The 20615-nt window shown below is 41.3% G+C and overlaps 1 protein-coding gene across 2 annotated transcripts in view; it reads right to left on the bottom strand.

The window, feature by feature from the left end:
* Window positions 1–1659: 1659 nt before the first annotated feature.
* The window catches only part of Rars1 (arginyl-tRNA synthetase 1), a 34609-nt gene continuing 15653 nt past the window's right edge, over window positions 1660–20615 (bottom strand). For both annotated transcript variants that reach the window (XM_074057743.1, XM_074057744.1), the window contains exons 11-15: window positions 19786–19895; window positions 17171–17276; window positions 3057–3229; window positions 2418–2665; window positions 1660–1915 (exon numbers count right to left, since the gene is read on the bottom strand). In XM_074057743.1, the coding sequence (XP_073913844.1) occupies window positions 1806–1915; window positions 2418–2665; window positions 3057–3229; window positions 17171–17276; window positions 19786–19895 (747 nt within the window). In that variant the 3' untranslated portion in view covers window positions 1660–1805. The remainder of the gene's footprint in view (window positions 1916–2417; window positions 2666–3056; window positions 3230–17170; window positions 17277–19785; window positions 19896–20615) is intronic.

Below are 20615 nucleotides of genomic sequence, written 5' to 3'. Positions count from 1 at the left end.
CAATAGAACAAAATAGTCCTTTTCTTCTCCATCTTGCCCAGCATTTTTTATTATTATTAAAAAAAAAAAAAAAAAAAAAGCTGTTCTACTGGGGTGGGACTATTTTCCTCCGTAGTCTTGATTTGCATTTCCCTGTTAATTCTTCATATTTTTCAGGAAGGGTCTCATTTTCTTTTTGGACTGGGACTAGCCTCAGATCATAATCCTCCTACTTAGCTGGGATTATAGATATGCACCACTACACTCTTCATTTTCTTCAATCTCTTTCATCAGTATTTTCTAATTTTCATTGTAGAGCTTTCAGTTCCTTTCTTAAATTCATTTCTAGGTGTTTCTGGGCCTTTTCACATTTTCTCCTGCAAATGCAAACATCTGTTCATTTAATGGTGGCCCAAAGGTCTCAAAGACTGTCAGTATTTACTTTTTGTCCTTTTTCCCCTCAGAGCTAGGGATATGCATGCTAGGCACATGCACCACCGAGCGTCCACCCAGCCTGACGTGTGTATTTCAAAAATCCATTTTTCAAACTCACTAAATTCAGAATTTTTTGGACTTACTAAGTTTTTCACTTCCATCTCTTTTGCAAGCTTTCTATCTCCACTGAATTACTCATTCAGATAATAATCAATGCATTCTAAGTCCACTGACTTGTCTGTATTCTGTTGAATTTCCTTATTCCCAAATAATCTCGTCTTAAATTCTTTGTAAGGCACCTTTCATCAAAATCCTTTGAAATCAGCTGCTAGTTATTCTTTCTTTGGAGGTGTCATGTTACCCTGCTTTTGATACTTCTTGTGACATTACATGAGATTGCACAGCTGTGGACTGCCCCAGCAGCAGTTCTGTGAGCAGCAGCCTTCTGCGGCAGGGGTTGAGATGTGGGTCCAGCAGTAGGTGAGGTCAACCAGGAGGTGGCTTGGCTGACTGTGCGTCTTCAGGTGAAACAGTACGGGATCGCTGGCAGGTGGCAACACAGCCCAACTCCCAGCCTGGCTTCTGGAGGATGTGAGGGCACAATGTGGTTCCCGCTCTGGAGCAGGCTCCAAGCCTTTCCCTCCTGTCGCTGGCATTGTTGGCATCTGCGGTTGAGATTGTGGCCTGCTCCCTTTTCCCTGCACTGGGATCTTCCTAGCCAGTGAACCACATTCGCTTCTACTCTTTGTGCTGCTATCTTACAGGGACTCCAAAGAGGATCTCCCTTGCTGAGCTCATGTCACTCACCATGAAGTGATAGCTGTTTATTCCTTTGGCTCTGGCATGGGAGGAGGCAAGCAGGAGGCAACTCTGTCAGCCACCTTGCCCTGCCCAGGTTTCTGTGGGTCCCGCAGGGCATTCTGTACAGTAGATTGTATCTCACCTGGAAATAAAGATTTTACTTCATTGCCAATGAGGGGCCTTTATTTTTTTCCTTGCTCACCTAGGGGATGAGTGACAAATGAGGAGTCAATCTGTTTGGCTCTCTTGCTTGCTTCTCTGAACCCAGGTCTGTTGTACTGCCAAGGTCGTATTTTGTTGTTCTAGAACAATCCAGGGCAACTTAACTTACCTAATTAATGAAAACACATCCCTGCTATACCATGAACTAGCTGGCTCTGGTGTCTAAACATATGTTATTTCGTGGCGCCACTGTACCATTCTGGTTTAATGTTCAGTAACAAATTTGTGAACAGAATTTTTTTTATTTTTAGAAATCTTAAGAATCACATTTTGCATATATAGTTCAAAAATTTTCTTTACTAGGGACTGTTAAAAAAACAGTCCTAGTGGCACTCTGATAAAAACACAGTATTCAAACCTCAGAAGGATCACATCCTGTGGACAGGTTTTATTCCTAGGATATCGAACCCCTTGGCCATCACAGCAGCTACTGCCTCACACAGCAGCAGACGCCACATGTTCACCTTCAGTACTTTCCCTGAGAAGGTAACAGAAAAAGAGAAGATCAACATTCCAATTCAAGTGTACATTTCTTAGACCTCATGGTAGTCTGAAATAAATATAAACCTAATTTTCTTAGCCTGTAGAAAAGTTTCAGTTCTCAGGCAGACCCCTCAGAAACAGTAATTCCTTGTATTTCATTAACTATGTAACATGAGGACAAAAAAGGCTGTCTTCCAAAGACAGTTTCCATTATCAACATTTCAAGATACATTCTTGGCTCCCCAGACACACTGATCCCAATGGCCTTTTAATTCCTTTCCAGGGGTCCTAAAGGTTCCATCCCACAGACTCAATGGGCAGAACTTATTTCTGTTTTTTTTTTTAATAGTAGTAGTTCAATTTTTGTCTGTTACAAATGCTAGGGATCACTGCAGTGATCTTTTCTTTGCTATGAATAAAGCAAATTGGAAAGGGGTCCTACCCACTTTCCAGGCCTTGTGGCATCCCTCCTCCAATACGGAAATGGGGACACTCACCAGTCTGTCGATCTTTCTCCACACAGTAGCAGCTATCATAGAACTCTGTGAAGGTAGTCGCCAGCTCATAAATATAATCACAGAGTGTGTGGAGAAACAAGTCATCTAAAATCTTCTGTAAAATCTCAGGGAAGCGCAAGATGCACCGGCCCAGTTTCCACTCCTTCTCGTGGTCTAAGACGATCTTGGTCTCCCGAGCAGCCTTCTGGAGCATGTCTTCATCAATGTTGGCCAGGCGCGCAATAGACCTGAGAAGCAGACAGGCATTACTTGCTATTTTGTCAGGCATTCTCACTCTTCACTGTGCAAAAACATACGAGATGTGATTGAGGCAAATAACACTACTAGCAATGAAAAAGACTCATGAAATGGATGAAGCATTTAACTACCAGGCACATTATTAGGTGAGACTAATAATCCAGTCTAAAGCACTTTACATTATTAAAAAACAATGTAACTCTTTCATAGGGTCCCCTGACACTGCTCAGGAGACTCTATCTGGTTAAACAGGGACAGGCTTAGGGGCTCCAAAGACAACCTGAAATTCTAAAGGACACAAAGATGCTGTACAAAGCAAAATTATAAAACTGTTTTTTGAGCAACTAAGTATGTCTTCATTGATTTAAAGACCACGCTGACCTGATTCTAGTGAAGGCGTACAGCAGGTACGCGGCCGTGTTCCCTCTGTCATCGAGCATTTTGTCAAAGGAGAAGGTGTAGTCATTCAGCCGGTTATGGGAGAGGTCGGCATATTTGATACAGCCGTATGCAACAGAGGTCTGAGCAGCTTTCAACTCCTCTGCAGTCAAGACCTGTGGGAAAACAAACAGCACTTTAGAGGAGATAAAGGATGATGATGGAGTAAGTGAATTCAACTACGACACATTGTAAGAACTTTGGTAAACGACTCAATGTACCCTCAGTACAAAATATGATAATTGAAAAGCAAACAGCCAGGCGCCGGTGGCTCACGCCTGTAATCCCAGCTACTCGGGAGGCAGAGAGAAGGAGGATCGTGATTCAAAGTCAGCCCTGGACAAATAGTTTATGAGACCCTATCTCAAAAAACTCATCACAAAACAGTGCTAGTGTTGTGGTAAAAGTGCCTGCCTAGCAAGTGTGAGGGCCCCAAGTTCAAACCACAGTGGTGTGAAAAAAGACTTCCTACTTTACTGACAACTGCTCCTGCCCTGGAGTCCCCTGGGCAGAAGACTAAGGTGCAGGGTGCACCTGACTGATCTTTCATCAATCAGTATTGACACTGAGCTATGATGACACAGGCTAATATATTTAACAGACATGAAATCCAAAACACAAATTATTTATATCCACTTCATGCCATACACATGACTATAGGAAACAATGTTTCAAAAGTGGCAGAAAGAAATGTATTGCTTATTAATATCTGGTCACTTATTAAAAATTTCTGTTCCAGCCATGATAGCTATCGCTTCTAGAAGACTCACCCTTCACCAAAAACAATTATGTAAAAGCTGGATAAAAGATCCTGTGACAGTTGTAAAATGGAGTCACTTGTGTCAGTGACAACAAAAATACAGCTGGGAAGCTATTGCCATGTAAAATCTGCCAGAACCGTAACACTGTGCAGAAGTCACTCAACCTCATACAGAAAGTATCCCGGGGGAAAATACTCCAAGGGACTCTCCTCCCTTTGCCTGAAGGTTATGTTTTTAGGTTGACACACTTGGTTGATGTCTAGAAGAGACCTGGAGTCAGGGAAGGAAGCAGCATGGAGTCTTTGCACCGTGGGTTTCCATGGCTCTCCTTTTTCTTTCTCTGTGAGGTCCTCTCAGGCCTAAGCCCTTCTGTTTGGGAGAGGCACCCTGCTGACTTTCTTTAGGATCTAGCCTTAAAGGCCTTACAGTCTTTTGGGGACAAGATGACTTGTCTTTCCTGCAAGCCCTTTCTAGCATAAGAACACTTTCCATGGAACATGTGTCCTGGTGAAGCCCTCAGGTCTCTGGGGAACTGTCTTTTGGATCTGGCACTAAGTTAGCACCGTCTGACCTGCATGCCTCACCATTTCTGCGAACACTGATTTTGGTTCACATTTTCACATTTAGAATCTAAGTCAACATTCTAAATGGTAGGCTTGGGGTCGTCAATTAAAAGCCAGTAGGAGAGCTGCCACCATCTATGACAAAGTTTGGAGGACTACCTGCTCATGGAGAGGCAAGACTGGCAACAATTTCTGTGCACTGAGGGAAACCTTGGCCACAGATCAGATAGGCCAGCTATCTACCAAGGGAAAAAAGAACCCTAAGCTAGGCACACTTATGAAAGCAAGCACTGCCCAAGCCCTTAACACTTCCTAAGGAGGCTGACAGGTTTGCAATATATCTGTTTCAAAGGATAAGAGCAAAACTGGATCCCCGAATCCTCAACATACAAAGGTCCTCCCCTCCTGAGACTCTAGTTGGCTAAATCAGAGCCCATTTTCATGTAGTCTTTTTTTTCTCTGATGAGAAAGGACAAACCTCAAACTGTAAGTACAGGGCTAATGTGTAAAGGAAGGCACATTAGTGCTGTCTTCTGTTTACATTAAGATAAAGATAAACTTGTAACAAAACCCTACTTCAAAGCTTTTGTTTTACACTTTCAAAGGAATAGTTTGGCTTCTGGTAACCAAGACACCTGGAACCATCCACTTGGAAATGAAAATTTATGTTTGTTTGGCTTAGGGTGACAAAAAGCAATAATTTCCTGACGGTGAATCCGATGGCTCAGCTAACTAGAGCAATGATTGACAAATGGGATTGTGTCAAAATACAAAGCTTCTGCATTCAAAGGAAAAGGTCACTACAATGAAAAAGACAGCCTACAGAATGGAAAAAGACTTTTTGCCAGCTATACAACTGACAAGGGTTTAATAATCAGAATATACAAGGGACTCAAAAAGCTAAACTCCAAAAGAACCATCAACCCAATTAAAAAGTGGGCAAAATATCCTAGGGCACAAAGCAAGTCTCAGCAAATATAAGAAAATAGAAATAATACCATGCATACTATCTGACCACAATGCAGTAAAAGTAGAACTCAACAACAAAAGTAAAGACAAAAAACATGCAAACAGCTGGAAACTAAATAACTCATTACTTAATGAAGAATGGATCATCGGTGAAATAAAAGAGGAAATTAAAATGTTCCTGGAAGTCAATGAAAATGAAAACACAACCTACCGGAACCTATGGGACACAGCTAAGGCAGTCTTGAGAGGAAAGTTTATAGCCATGAGTGCATATATTAAAAAGATTGAAAGATCCCAAATCAATGACCTAATGATACATCTCAAACTCCTAGAAAAACAAGAACAAGCAAATCCCAAAACAAATAGAAGGAGAGAAATAATAAAAATAAGAGCTGAAATCAACGAAATAGAAACCAAAAAAACCATACAAAGAATTAATGAAACAAAAAGTTGGTTCTTTGAAAAAATAAACAAGATCGATAGACCCCTGGCAAACCTGACTAAAATGAGGAGAGAAAAAACCCAAATTAGTAGAATCAGGAATGCAAAAGGGGAGATAACAACAAACACCATGGAAGTCCAGGAAATCATCAGAGACTACTTTGAGAACCTATATTCAAATAAATTTGAAAATCTAAAAGAAATGGACAGATTTCTAGATACATATGATCATCCAAAACTGAACCAAGAGGAAATTAATCACCTGAATAGACCTATAACACAAAATGAAATTGAAGCAGCAATCAAGAGTCTCCCCAAAAAGAAAAGTCCAGGACCTGATGGATTCTCTACTGAATTCTATCAGACCTTTAAAGAAGAACTGATACCAACCCTCCTTAAACTGTTCCATGAAATAGAAAGGGAAGGAAAACTGCCAAACACATTTTATGAAGCCAGTATTACACTTATCCCAAAACCAGGCAAAGACACCTCCAAAAAGGAGAACTATAGGCCAATCTCCTTAATGAACATTGATGCAAAAATCCTCAACAAAATAATGGCAAATCGAATTCAGCAACACATCAAAAAGATTATTCACCACGACCAGGTAGGCTTCATCCCAGGGATGCAGGGGTGGTTCAACATACGAAAATCAATAAACGTAATAAACCACATTAACAGAAGCAAAGACAAAAACCACTTGATCATCTCAATAGATGCAGAAAAAGCCTTTGATAAGATCCAACATCATTTCATGATAAAAGCTCTAAGAAAACTAGGAATAGAAGGAAAGTTCCTCAACATTATAAAAGCTATATATGACAAACCTACAGCCAGCATTATACTTAACGGAGAAAAATTAAAACCATTCCCTCTAAAATCAGGAACCAGACAAGGATGCCCACTATCTCCACTCCTATTCAACATAGTACTGGAATTCCTAGCCAGAGCAATTAGGCAAGAAGAAGGAATAAAAGGAATACAAATAGGTAAAGAAACTGTCAAAATATCCCTATTTGCAGACGACATGATCCTATACCTTAAAGACCCAAAAAACTCTACTCAGAAGCTTCTAGACATCATCAATAGCTATAGCAAAGTAGCAGGATATAAAACCAACATAGAAAAATCATTAGCATTTCTATACACTAACAATGAGCAAACGGAAAAAGAATGTATGAAAACAATTCCATTTACAATAGCCTCAAAAAAAATCAAATACCTAGGTGTAAACCTAACAAAAGATGTGAAAGACCTCTACAAGGAAAACTATACACTTCTGAAGAAAGAGATTGAGGAAGACTATAGAAAGTGGAGAGATCTCCCATGCTCATGGATTGGTAGAATCAACATAGTAAAAATGTCTATACTCCCAAAAGTAATCTACATGTTTAATGCAATTCCCATCAAAATTCCAATGACATTCATCAAAGAGATTGAAAAATCTACTGTTAAATTTATATGGAAAAACAAGAGGCCACGAATAGCCAAGGCAATACTCAGTCAAAAGAACAATGCAGGAGGTATTACAATACCTGACTTCAAACTATATTACAAAGCAATAACAATAAAAACAGCATGGTACTGGCACAAAAACAGACATGAAGACCAGTGGAACAGAATAGAGGATCCAGATATGAAGCCACACAACTATGAGCAACTTATCTTTGACAAAGGAGCTAAAAATATACGATGGAGAAATAGCAGCCTCTTCAACAAAAACTGCTGGGAAAACTGGTTAGCAGTCTGCAAAAAACTGAAACTAGATCCATGTATATCACCCTATACCAACATTAACTCAAAATGGATCAAGGATCTTAATATCAGACCCCAAACTCTTAAGTTGATACAAGAAAGAGTAGGAAATACTCTGGAGTTAGTAGGTATAGGTAAGAACTTTCTCAATGAAACCCCAGCAGCACAGCAACTAAGAGATAGCATAGATAAATGGGACCTCATAAAACTAAAAAGCTTCTGTTCATCAAAAGAAATGGTCTCTAAACTGAAGAGAACACCCACAGAGTGGGAGAAAATATTTGCCAATTATACATCAGACAAAGGACTGATAACCAGAATATACAGGGAACTCAAAAAACTAAATTCTCCCAAAACTAATGAACCAATAAAGAAATGGGCATGTGAACTAAACAGAACTTTCTCAAAAGAAGAAATTCAAATGGCCAGAAAACACATGAAAAAATGCTCACCATCTCTAGCAATAAAGGAAATGCAAATTAAAACCACACTAAGATTCCACCTCACCCCTGTTAGAATAGCCATCATCAGCAACACCACCAACAGGTGTTGGCGAGGATGCGGGGAAAAAGGAACCCTCTTACACTGTTGGTGGGAATGCAGACTAGTACAACCACTCTGGAAAAAACTTTGGAGGCTACTTAAAAAGCTGGACATCGATCTACCATTTGATCCAGCAATACCACTCTTGGGGATATACCCAAAAGACTGTTACTCCAGAGGCACCTGCACATCCATGTTTATTGCGGCACTATTCACAATAGCCAAGTTATGGAAACAGCCAAGATGCCCCAGCACTGACGAATGGATTAAGAAAATGTGGTATCTATACACAATGGAATTTTATGCAGCCATGAAGAAGAACGAAATGTTATCATTCGCTGGTAAATGGATGGAATTGGAGAACATCATTCTGAGTGAGGTTAGCCTGGCTCAAAAAACCAAAAATCGTATGTTCTCCCTCATATGTGGACATTAGATCAAGGGCAAACACAACAAGGGGATTGGACTATGAGCACATGATAAAAGCGAGAGCACACAAGGGAGGGGTGAGGATAGGTAAGACACCTAAAAAACTAGCTAGCATTTGTTGCCCTTAATGCAGAGAAACTAAAGCAGACACCTTAAAGCAACTGAGGCCAATAGGAAAAGGGGACCAGGTACTAGAGAAAAGGTGAGATCAAAAAGAATTAACCTAGAAGGTAACACCCACGCACAGGAAATCAATGTGAGTCAATGCCCTGTATAGCTATCCTTATCTCAACCAGCAAAAGCCCTTGTTCCTTCCTATTATTGCTTATACTCTCTCTACAACAAAATTAGAGATAAGGGCAAAATAGTTTCTGCTGGGTATTGAGGGGGGGAGCGGGAGGGGGTGGAGTGGGTGGTAAGGGAGGGGGTGGGGGCAGGGGGGAGAAATAAACCAAGCCTTGTATGCACATATGAATAATAAAAGAAAAATGAAAAAATAAAAAAAATAAAAAGTGGGCAAAGGAACTGAACAGATAATTCTCTAAAGAAATACAAATGGCCAACAAATATTCATCAACAAAATGCAAATGAGAACACCACCAAGATTCATTCATCTCAGAGATTCACTCTCCAGTTGGAATGGCTATCATCAAGAAAAAACAAAATACCAGCGTTGGTGGTATAGCAGGGAGGAGGACCAGAAGAGAAACAGACAGGCTGTGTCCTGATAAAGTAGCGGGGGAAGGAATGGCAAAGCAGAAATAAAACCTAAAGAATCCAAACATGAATGTCATGCAGCACTGGGGTGAAGGAGCCACAGATCCACATGCAACCAGATATGGGTTAGACCTTGCTTTTTGTTTCTGAACCTGATTGCAAGGGTATATAAGGTGAGACCCTTTGTTCTTGGGACTCAGCCTTTGGATGTGAATCCCGAGCTGCTGCCGGCACGCTAATAAATACCACTTCCTGAAAAGCCTTGGTGTCCTGTGTCTCTGTTCAAGATTCCTGTAACAGTGGGATTAGTATATACACTATGGGAAGAAGTATGAGGGTTCCTCAAAAAGCTAAAAACAGCTGGGCGCCCGTGGTTCATGCCTGTAATCCTAGTTACTCAGGAAAGAGAGATCAGGAGGATCGCAGTTTGAAGCCAGCAAGGGCAAATACTTCACTAGACCCTATCTCAAAAAAAACCCATTACAAAAAAGGGGCTGGTGGAGTAGCTCAAGGTGTAGTCCTTAAGTTCAAACCTCAGTCCTGCAAAAAAAAAAAAAAAAAAAAAAAAGGGCTATAAAACCGACCTATCTTTTGACTCTGCCATACCACTTTTGGGCACATATCCAAAGGATCTTAAGTCAAGATACAACAAGACACTCATGTTTATAGCAGCACTATTCACAACGGCTAAACTATGTAAGCAGCCTAGATGACTTCCAACCACGGATAAAGAAAATGTGGTATATATGTACACGACAGAATATTATTCAGCCATAAAGAATGAAATTATGGCATTTACAGGAAAACAGATGGTAATGGAGATCTTGTTAAGGTTAGTAAGCCAGGTTCAGAAGGATAAAGCTTGCATGCTCTTTCTCATGAGGAATCTAAGACCTAAACACACACACATATAAAAACAAAAACAACAACAAAAAACCCCCAAACAGGACTGTAATGCAGTTCTGCCTGGGGGTAAGAGGGAAGGGAAGAGAATGCTGGGAAGCAGGGGACAACGGGGAGGTACACTGGGTCTGCACGTGGAGACAGCATGCAGCCCATTTCACATGAATAGAATTGTATGTGGAGAATTTAACAAGAGGCTGGGAATGTGGCTTAGCGCATGGCAGAGTGCCTGCATAGCACACACGCTGCCTGGGGTTCAATTCCCAGCACTGCCAAAGAGAAGGAAATGAAGGCACCATACCTAACACTTTTTTGTGAGAAACAAAACCCTCATTGCATGCTGTCTAGACAAAGGGAGAGGAGGAGGAAATAAGGGATCAGATGCAGCAACAGTTCAATGATTATGATGTAAATCCAGTATGGACATGGAAACCAGTGCTTCCAGCCCACTCTTAGAAGGAGAGGAGAGAGGTTAAAGCTCTCTACAAACCCTTTTTCCCATGTGACAGTGTCCTGAACATTCTGAAGTCACAGTGTGTTCACATAGCCTCAGTCACTGGATCGTGGGCACCAAAGAGACAGATCGTGGGAAATGACATTCGCTTACAGAGTACTTCGAACAGAATCTACCAATGGAAGGCTGGGGATGGCCAGAAAAACCAGAGACCTATAGTTACAAATACACCTTCACACGGTGCAGAAGGCAGGCCAAACGGTTACAACTGGGACTGCAACGCTGTTGTCACAATCAGTCCCCCACTGACCTCACGTGGAAGAACCAGAACTCGCAGGCACTGGTGAAGATGTAAAGGTTACACTGAAAAATTCACAGGGAGAGGAGGTTAGTGAAAGGAGTCATTACAACAACCACACTGAAGAGAAAGAGGAAGAGCCAGCTGGCTGAAGTGGCTGTTTAGGAAGAACTTTTTCAGAGCTCCAGGAGCAGCCACAGGAGTTGAGCGTCTCATGTCACCTGTGTCCTCAACATGACCACATGTGGGAACCCTTACTTAAATACACGCAATGCCTTCACAGAAGCAAAATGTTTCATTCCTCCTTTACGTGCACTTTTAAGCTGAAAATCTGATGGCCTCCATCTCCTTTTTGACTCAAGTTTTAATAAGAGATCCTATCCACACACCTGGTTGCAAGATGTGAATTTCTGATGCTGAACTGTGTACAGTTTGGAATGGATCCTTCAGTTTTTCTAGCCTTTATTTTGTATGTGTTTTAAGTTGTATCAGAAAGGAAGAGGAGGGTAAATAAACCACCGTGTGTCAGGGTATAACATGAAGATTGTTCTAGCTAGCTCAGGAATCTGCCGAATTATTCTTGGCTATATATAAAACATGCTCAAATGTCAGACTGAGGCCTATGCAAGCATTCTGTAGTAAATTTTCTTTGGATATTGGATATAAATAGCATAATTAATTTTAATATGCTAATTATGATGTATGCAGTATTTAAAAATTACCTGTAACCTTAATTCAGTTAAAACACTTTATGTTTCAAAAGAGTAACACAGAGAGTAAACTCACTACAGTTGGAGGGGGTCTTTCAGAAGGAATATCTTAGCCTTATAATCACTTAACCTTGTGAATTGTTATTAAGTAGCAAAAGGAAGCCAAGGCCACTCTGCAGATGCCTGCCCAGTCCCTGCACTAAGCGCTGCTTCTGCGTGAGGACTGCAGCCTCTGAATGTCTGGCCAGCTCAGCAGTCAGTTTCTGCCGATGGCACCCACTCTGGTCTTTTATTCTTCATCACTCTGGATTGCTAGATTAATCAATCACGTGTGCTCAACTTTTGTGTGCTCTTAAAATTAGTTACTGTAAGCAACTCTGTCTTTTTAAAAGACTGGAAGGAGTGAAAAGTAAATCTTTGCCAAATCCTCTGGGGAAAAAAACTGTGCTATAAGATAGAAAGCATGTTTCAAAATATTGAACTTTTGTATTGAATTTTCTTGTGTCAAACAATCACTACAAAAGAGGAGAAATTTTTTAACAAGATGATATTAACCTAATTACCATTTAAGGACCTGGGTGTTATTAAACACACTGCTAATTAATTACTTAATATAATATAAAGGAAGACTAGAAAGAGGGACGATAAAGGGAGAGGGGAGAGGACAAGTTATAAAATGACACAGTTAGTAAACAGAACTTTCTCAAAAGAAGAAATTCAAATGGCCAAAAAACACATGAAAGAATGCTCACCATCTCTAGCAATAAAGGAAATGCAAATTAAAACCACGCTAAGATTCCACCTCACCCCTGTTAGAATAGCCATCATCAGCAACACCATCACCAACAGGTGTTGGCGAGGATGTGGGGAAAAAGGAACCCTCTTACACTGTTGGTGGGAATGTAAACTAGTACAACCACTCTGGAAAAAAATTTGGAGGCTACTTAAAAAGCTAAACATTGATCTACCATTTGATCCAGCAATACCACTCTTGGGGATATACCCAAAAGAATGTGACACAGGTTACTCCAGAGGCACCTGCACACCCATGTTTACCGCAGCACTATTCCCAATAGCCAAGTTATGGAAACAGCCAAGATGCCCCAGCACTGACGAATGGATTAAGAAAATGTGGTATCTATACACAATGGAATTTTATGCAGCCATGAAGAAGAATGAAATGTTATCATTCGCTGGTAAATGGATGGAATTGGAGAACATCATTCTGAGTGAGGTTAGCCTGGCCCAAAAGACCAAAAATCGTATGTTCTCCCTCATATGTGGACATTAGTCAAGGGCAAACACAACAATGGGATTGGACTATGAGCACATGATAAAAGCGAGAGCACACAAGGGAGGGGTGAGGATAGGTAAGACACCTAAAATATTAGCTAGCGTTTGTTGCCCTTAATGCAGAGAAACTAAAGCAGATACCTTAAAAGCAACTGAGGCCAATAGAAGAAGGGGACCAGGAACTAGAGAAAAGGTTAGATCAGAAAGAACCTAGAAGGTAACACCCACGCACAGGAAATTAATGTGGGTCAACTCCCTGTATAGCTATCCTTATCTCAACCAGCAAAAGCCCTTGTTCCTTCCTATTATTGCTTATACTCTCTCTACAACAAAATTAGAAATAAGGGCAAAATAGTTTCTGCTGGGTATTGAGGGGGGGGGAGAAGGAGGGGGCGGAGTGGGTGGTAAGGGAGGGGGTGGGGGCAGGGGGGAGAAATGAACCAAGCCTTGTATGCACATATGAATAATAAAATAATAATAATAATAATAAAAAGACACAGTTAGTTAGAGGGTACCTATCAGTGACTACTTGGAATGCAGACGGACTGACTCTCCAATTAAAAGACAGAGTGAGTGAGCGGGTTAAAGCACAAGCCCTAACTGTATGCTGCTTATAAGAAACCCACTTCATCTCTAAAGACACAGAGACTCAAGTGAAGCGATGGAATGAGATAGTCCTTGAGAATGGAATCCAAGAACCCAGGAGTAGTCATATTTACATCAGACAAAATAGATTTTAATTCAAAAGCATCTTATAAAAAGAGACAAGAAGGTCACTATGTAATGAAATAATAATTTCATTTCCCAATACCAGAGCACCCAAGTATATAAAGCAGACCTAAAGGGAGAGATTATATTCTAACGCAGTAATGGCACAATTGTAACATGTCACTTTCAGCAAGGAACAGATCATTCAGACAGAAAGCCAATACAGGAACACCAGAATTAAACTTCGCGCTAGCCCAAATGGGCCCATGTAGATAGTTACTCCAAGACAGACAAAACAAGTGTGAACAGATTAAAAACAAAACAAATCATAACAAAAAAAACTCTGGAAACTATACAAATACTTGGGAATTAATTTTTTTGTTGTTGCTGTTGCTGAGATTAAATCCAGGGCTTCATGCAGGCTGAGCTACACCTTTTCCCCAACAACTTACTCTTAAATAACTAACAGATCAACGAAGAAATCAAGAAGGAAATGAAAATATTTCTTGAAACAAATGAAAATGGAATCACAGTACACCAGAACCTATATGATACAATAAAAGCAGTTCTAAGAGAGAAGTTCACAGGGATCAACGCACCATCAAAAAAGCAAAAAGATGTGAAATAAACCATCAATGCAAACCTAGATTTAGGCAAACAAGAACCAAACCCCAAGTTAGAATAAATAAATTAATGAAGATCAGAGAAAAAATAAATACAAAGAAAAACAAAATGTAAAAGACCAGCCAGTGTAGTGGGACATGCCTGTAATCAATCCCAGCATGCAAGAGGCTGAGGCAGAAGGAGCTGGAGTTTGAGGCCAGCCTGAGCTACACAGCCAAACTGTCTCAAAAAGCTAAAAAGCAAGAAAGCAAGCAAACAAAATCAAAAAAGTGAAGGTTCTCGTCAAGGTTCTTTGAAAAGAAACGGAACTGATAATCTCCTGGCTAAACTAAGCAAGGAAAAAAGCATGAAGACTCCATTCAGGGATCAAGAGGGAGACATCTCAACCTGAGCCTCAGAAGCAAAGGACCCTTAGAGTGCACTACACAGAACTATATGGCAAGAAGTTTGATAAGCTGAACACAAATACCTCACCAAGAATAAATCATTAAGAAACAGAAAACCTGAACAGATCAAGAATAATGAGATTAAAAGGCTCTCATTAAAGAAAGGCTGAGTTCTACCATTTGAAGAACTAACACCGACTATATTCTTAAAAGCAAAGAGGAAGAAATGCTTCCAACTAACTCTATGAGGCCAACGTCACCCTGAAATGAAAAGCAAATAAGAATGTGATGACAAGCAGCTGCAGGCCCTGGGTTAGAGATGTGGCTCAGGCGGCAGAGTGCTCACTTTGCGAGTGCAAAGCCCTGAGTTCAAACCTCAGTCCTACCAAAACAAACAAAAAAGCTACAGGCTAATATCCATAATGAACATAGACACAAAAATGCTGAACAAAATGCTTGTATACTGAATTCAAAAGCACATGGAAGAGATTATTTGCCATGATCAATTGGGATTTATCCTAGGGATTCAAGGATAGTTCAACACCTACAAATCAAAACGTGATGTGCAACATGAATAGAAGGACAAGAACCACACGAAGTTTCAAAATTCAACAACACCCCACAATACAAACACTGACCAAATAAGCTATACAAGGCTTGTATGTGCAGTTAATAAACGTCACAAATAATAACCGACAGCCAACATCTTACAGCGGGACACACACACACACACACACACACACACAATGTAGATGGGGACCTGAAAACTGCCTCTCAGATCTGAACCAAGACAATGATGCCGACTTTTATCACTATTTTTCATCCTAGCAGTAGGAGCCCTAGCTAGAACAATTATGCAAGAGGGAGGGAGGGAGAGAGAGAGAAGAAAGGAAGAGAGAAGGGCATCCCAATTGGAAAGAAGTCAGACTTACTCTTGCAAATGACCTGACCTTATATGCAGAACCCAACAATAAGTGTGAGCAAGTCAGCAGAGGAGCAGAGCACAAAGCTACAGAGACGCAGGAGGTGCATGGCATGTCCACAATAGTCCCCAGTACGGCAAGTCCAGCAGTGTTGCTGAACACCGGGAGCTGGTTATCTGAAATAGAAATCAGGAAAACAGGAGCCCCATCTACACTAGCTACAAGAATGGCTGTTATCAGTAAGACAAAAGACAAGTGTCAGCAGGATGTAGAGGTAAGGGGCCCTTGCACTGCCATGGGAATGTGATGTAGTTCAGCCATTATGGAAAACTAGATAGAGGTGCCTCAAAAGACAGACAACAGTGCTGTACGTGGTGGTGTACACCTGTAATCCCAGCAAATGGTAGGCTGAGACAGGAGGATTACGGGTTCCAGGCCAGCCTGGGCTACATAGTGAGACTCTTTCTCAAAAAGTAACAACGACAATAAAAATACACCAAGCTGGTGGTGGCTCAAGTGGTTTGCCTAACTAGCAAACACAGGCCCTGAGTTTAAGCCTCAGTCCTGTAAAACAAACAAACGCTAAAACAAATAGATCAAAAGAATTATTAAGCAATTCATTGCTGCTTGTATCCAAAGTACATGAAATCAGGATGTCAGAGAGGTCTGTATTCCTGTGTTTACTGTATCACTATTCACAATAGCTAAGATATGAAACAATCTAGATGTCTATTGACTGATGAATGAATAAAGCAAATGTGGTCTAACACACAGAATACTATGCAGCTATAAAAAGGAGAAATGTCACTTGCAACAACACAGATGAAACCAGACCTCATTGTGTTACATGAAATAAACAAGGCACAGAAGATAAGTACTGCATGATCTCTCTCAAATGGAGTCCTAAAAAGTTGATCTCACAAAAATTGAGATTACCAGCAGCCAGGCACAGTAGTTGGGAGAGAGGATGGGAGGTGACCAATGGGCACTAACTTACAGTTAGACAGGATCAGAACTTCTGCTGGTGCTGTTAGTGGGACACAGGTGGCTCACACCTGTAACCCTTGCTACTCGGGAGGCAGAGATTAGGAAGATGTAGGCTGAGGCCAGCCTGGGTCACAAGTGAGACCCTAATGGTAAGCCTAAGGCCCTGAGTTCAAACCCCAGTGTTGCCTAAATAAATAAATAAGTAAATAGCAGTTCTGGTGTTATCACACAGGAAGGCGTCTGAAGGTTTTCATAAAGAAACGTCAGTGTCTGAGAAGTTAGGTTTTACGTGATTTAAGCATTATACATGCATCAAAACATCACAAAATAAAAATGTAATTTTTGTTTTTAATGATCATTTAGCAATTAATTTTTTTTAAAGTGGGTTTCTATGCCACATTAACAGAGGAGGAAAAGACCCGGCCTTTGCAGTAGCCACAGACAAGTTTTTATCAAGTGTTCAGAACAACCCATGCCACAAACTCATGGCGCTGTAAAACCCGAGCAAAGCAAGCCTGCCCTCCCTGAAGATGGAGCGAGAGCCCCAGACCTTGTGGGGATCACATCCAGACCTGCCATCGAGGCCTCATTACCTTGTCCCGCTCCTTCTCCTGCAACTTGTCCATGGATCGCTTTAGTCCTTCTTCCAGAAGGTCTATGAGGCGCACGGTCTCACCTGAACGTGTTTTAAATTTCTTCCTGTAAACATTCAAAAGTCCCAATCAAATAGACTCTGCAATAGATCTTCTGACTTAGAAATCTTTGAAAATGAAGGTTTGGGGGAACTGCCACAAAATGTTGCATGAGACCGTTTCAAATCACAGGCTGACGTTCCCGTAATGGTGCCCACTCCAGTGGCAAAGAAGCAGGTCCTTCCAAGTGCCTTATGGCTCCCTCAGCTCAGAGCACCCTGTGCTCAGCCCTGAACGTACTACACCTTGAACACATCCTCTAGCAGGGAATTATCTGCTCCCTTTCCTGGAATACATGGCTCAGCTTACTTGTTTTCCTCCTTCAGAAAAATTACTAATAAAACCTGTATTTGCTTTTGGAATAGTTTAGTAGACCAGCAAATTCCTTACTGAAATCTTATTTACATTTCTTGTATAGTAGTCTCTCTTATTTAGTGGTAATTGATGTGTCTGAAGCAGCACACATCTGGGATGTTTACAAAAGAATCACTGAGAACAGCCTGGTGCGGCAGTGTGTGCCCATCATCCCTGCACTGGGGAGGCTGATTTCTAGGTCAGCCTGGGCTACTTGGCAAAACCTGTCTCAGAAAAACAAAAAGCAGAAATCTCTAAGGAGTGGGGCACAATACTAATAAGCCCTGATAAGGCAGCTGAGAAAATGGATCTTATCTATTGAACAGAGAAGCTGCATGACATCAACTGTAACCGTGGTAAAATGATGAAGCATGCTTTCCTTTGCAACACGAAGCCTCTCTTCAGAGCTGACTCAGAAAGAACCCATGTGCCCAGGGACATGGGAGCTGGAATGCCTTTATCACCTTCGTACCCAAGGACTGCCTTATGCTGCTCCCTCCTGCCTGAGTGTCCAGTGATCAAATCTCCAATGAACTCAGCTCATAAGGCCTAGTCAATGCTGAGGGAAGCCTTCCTTAACATCTCTACTTTACAATGGCTGGTCTCTTCCACCACTGCCTACACATACTTGCCTTCTTTCCTTCTTCCCTCCCTCCTTTTTTTTTTTGCTGGTCTACTCTGACCAGCAATTCTACAATGAGGGATGCATAACTGAGAAAGCACAGACGACCAATAGCAACAACTTAGACTTAAGTTGTGGACTAGCATGCCTATCTGCCCAGGCTCCACCACAGCCCACGTTTGATGTGTCTTTGTGTAGCAGGTGCTCAATAAATAGGTGCCAAAGGAACACTGGGAAGATGATGAACTGAAAGGAGAACCTGTGTATCATACAAACACCTGAAACTGGAAATGTCACTAAAAAAACAGACAGCAGCATCTGAGAGCATTTTGCATGCATGTATATAAAATGTGGTGTGCTGCCACCAGTACAATACCATTTAAATTACTCATTTTTAATGGGCGAGGATACTGTATATGATTCTGGGTGAAGAAGCATTAAAAAAGAGTTTATCTTTAACCCTTCAGTCATTACATGATAAATGAACTAAAACCCAAAACATGAATACCGAGACAAATATAAAAAGAAAACTTGCTAATTCTACCAATTCTAGGAAAATCACTGAAACATCTGTCTACATAAAACGCCAACATATAATGAAGTAGGGTGGTGTGAAACCATCCCATGTCCTGACTTCCACAAACAAAGCTCCCTGGAGAAACCACACGTTGCGTCACAAAGTCACCTGGCCTGGCACACCCAATGTGTCTTCTAGATATCATCAGGGACTTTTTTTTCGGTGGTGAGGCTTGAACTCAGGGCCTACACTTTAGGCCACTCCACTAGCCCTATGTTTGTGATGGTTTTTTTTTTGCGATAGAGTCTTGTGAACTCCTTTCCTGCGCTGACTTCAACCTCAATCCTCTTGTATTCTGTGCAATCACATGGCCAACACTCTGGAGCCGCCTGTGGCTTTCCAGAAGTATCAACTCCAGTGTGAGCTGGGAATACACGGGTACCGCCACCAAATACAGATGCCACAGATTTTAAGAGAAATACAGATCAAACAGAAGTGATCTTCTGACACTGGTAAATTAATATAGAAATTATTATAGACTTAAAAAACGTGAAAAAGTCTGTGCTCTTGAATTGCTGAGTTCAGAATGTACGTATCTGATCCTACTTACCTCTTTAATTAGAAAATAGGAAAGTGGAAGTATTTTTGAGATAAAGGTAAAACGAAAGCGGTGAACTTAAACCTCAACTGGAATCTCAGTTAACTGAGGCCTTCTGACCAAGTGTGCAACTGTGATGCCAAGGCAAAGACACTGAACAAAATGCTGTGGAGTCTGAGGATGCATCGCGGTTCGTAACTTAGAGCTTACAGCCTAGTTTTCATTCACCTTTGTGCAGAAGTCCCTCAGAGGCCACATACTCTGGCTGTGATAGGCACAGGTAAAAATGGCTCAGGTGAGTTCACCATTAGCTCTGCAGACTAAAGAAAGACACGCACTTTCTCAGTTCTGACAAAGGGTCACATAGAATGCAGCCTCTTCAAAGGACCAGGCATGTCATTCCCATCTTCAGGCTTTCCACTTACTTGTCTTCCCCTAGCACCACACCAAATCCAGCGTGGAACACCCGGGTTACTTTAGGGTCATACCAGCCTATCATTTGAGCAGCAGCAAACACTGCCTGGAAGTGCACAGCCTACAAAAAAACGGAAATAGGAAGTTAGGTGGTAAGGGCCGGGGGTGTGCCTTGAGTGCTAGAGGGCCTGGCTAAAGTTACTTGCTAGTTCTAATACTAAAAGTTAAAAAAAAAAAAAGTCTTCATCCTCCTGCGAAGTCTTTTTGATAAAATTCAAACCACACATCTTGTGAGGCAAGCGTTACCATACCAGCTGCTCTTTTACTCAAATGTGAAAGCAGTAAGAGCAGACTATCACTTCACCTCTGGGACCAAAACAAATGAGGGCTGAGGGTATGGCTCAGTGGCAAAGCACCTGCCTCACAATCTCAAGGCCCTAGGTTCAATTCTGAGCACACCAACAACAAAAAGAATTAATAACTGAAACAACTCATTAAGAGCAAGATCACACGCAAAAACTTCCATTAAGTTTTAGCTCTCAGCTGTGCATGGTGACACACACTTATAATTTCAGCATGGGAAGGCTAAAGTTCAAGGCCCAGGCGGGACTTCATCAGCATGTTCCAGACTAACTGAGCTACAGAGTGAGAGCCCATCTCAGAAAACCAAAAAACTCTTTGGTCTTTCCACCACTCTAATGATAGGGACAACTGCTGACAGATGGAAAGTTGGGACAATCCCTGCTCATTCTACAGCGAGCACTACTGTTCCAAATCTTAGCAGCTGGGAAAAACTAAGTCTTCCAAATGCCAGCAACCTCACCACACTGTCTGTCTTCAA

The sequence above is a fragment of the Castor canadensis genome, chromosome 16 (genome assembly GCF_047511655.1).
Source record: "Castor canadensis chromosome 16, mCasCan1.hap1v2, whole genome shotgun sequence".
Taxonomy (NCBI): Eukaryota; Metazoa; Chordata; class Mammalia; order Rodentia; family Castoridae; genus Castor; species Castor canadensis.
The sequence above is the reverse complement of the archived record's forward strand: the minus strand, read 5'-3'. Positions and strand labels throughout refer to the sequence as shown.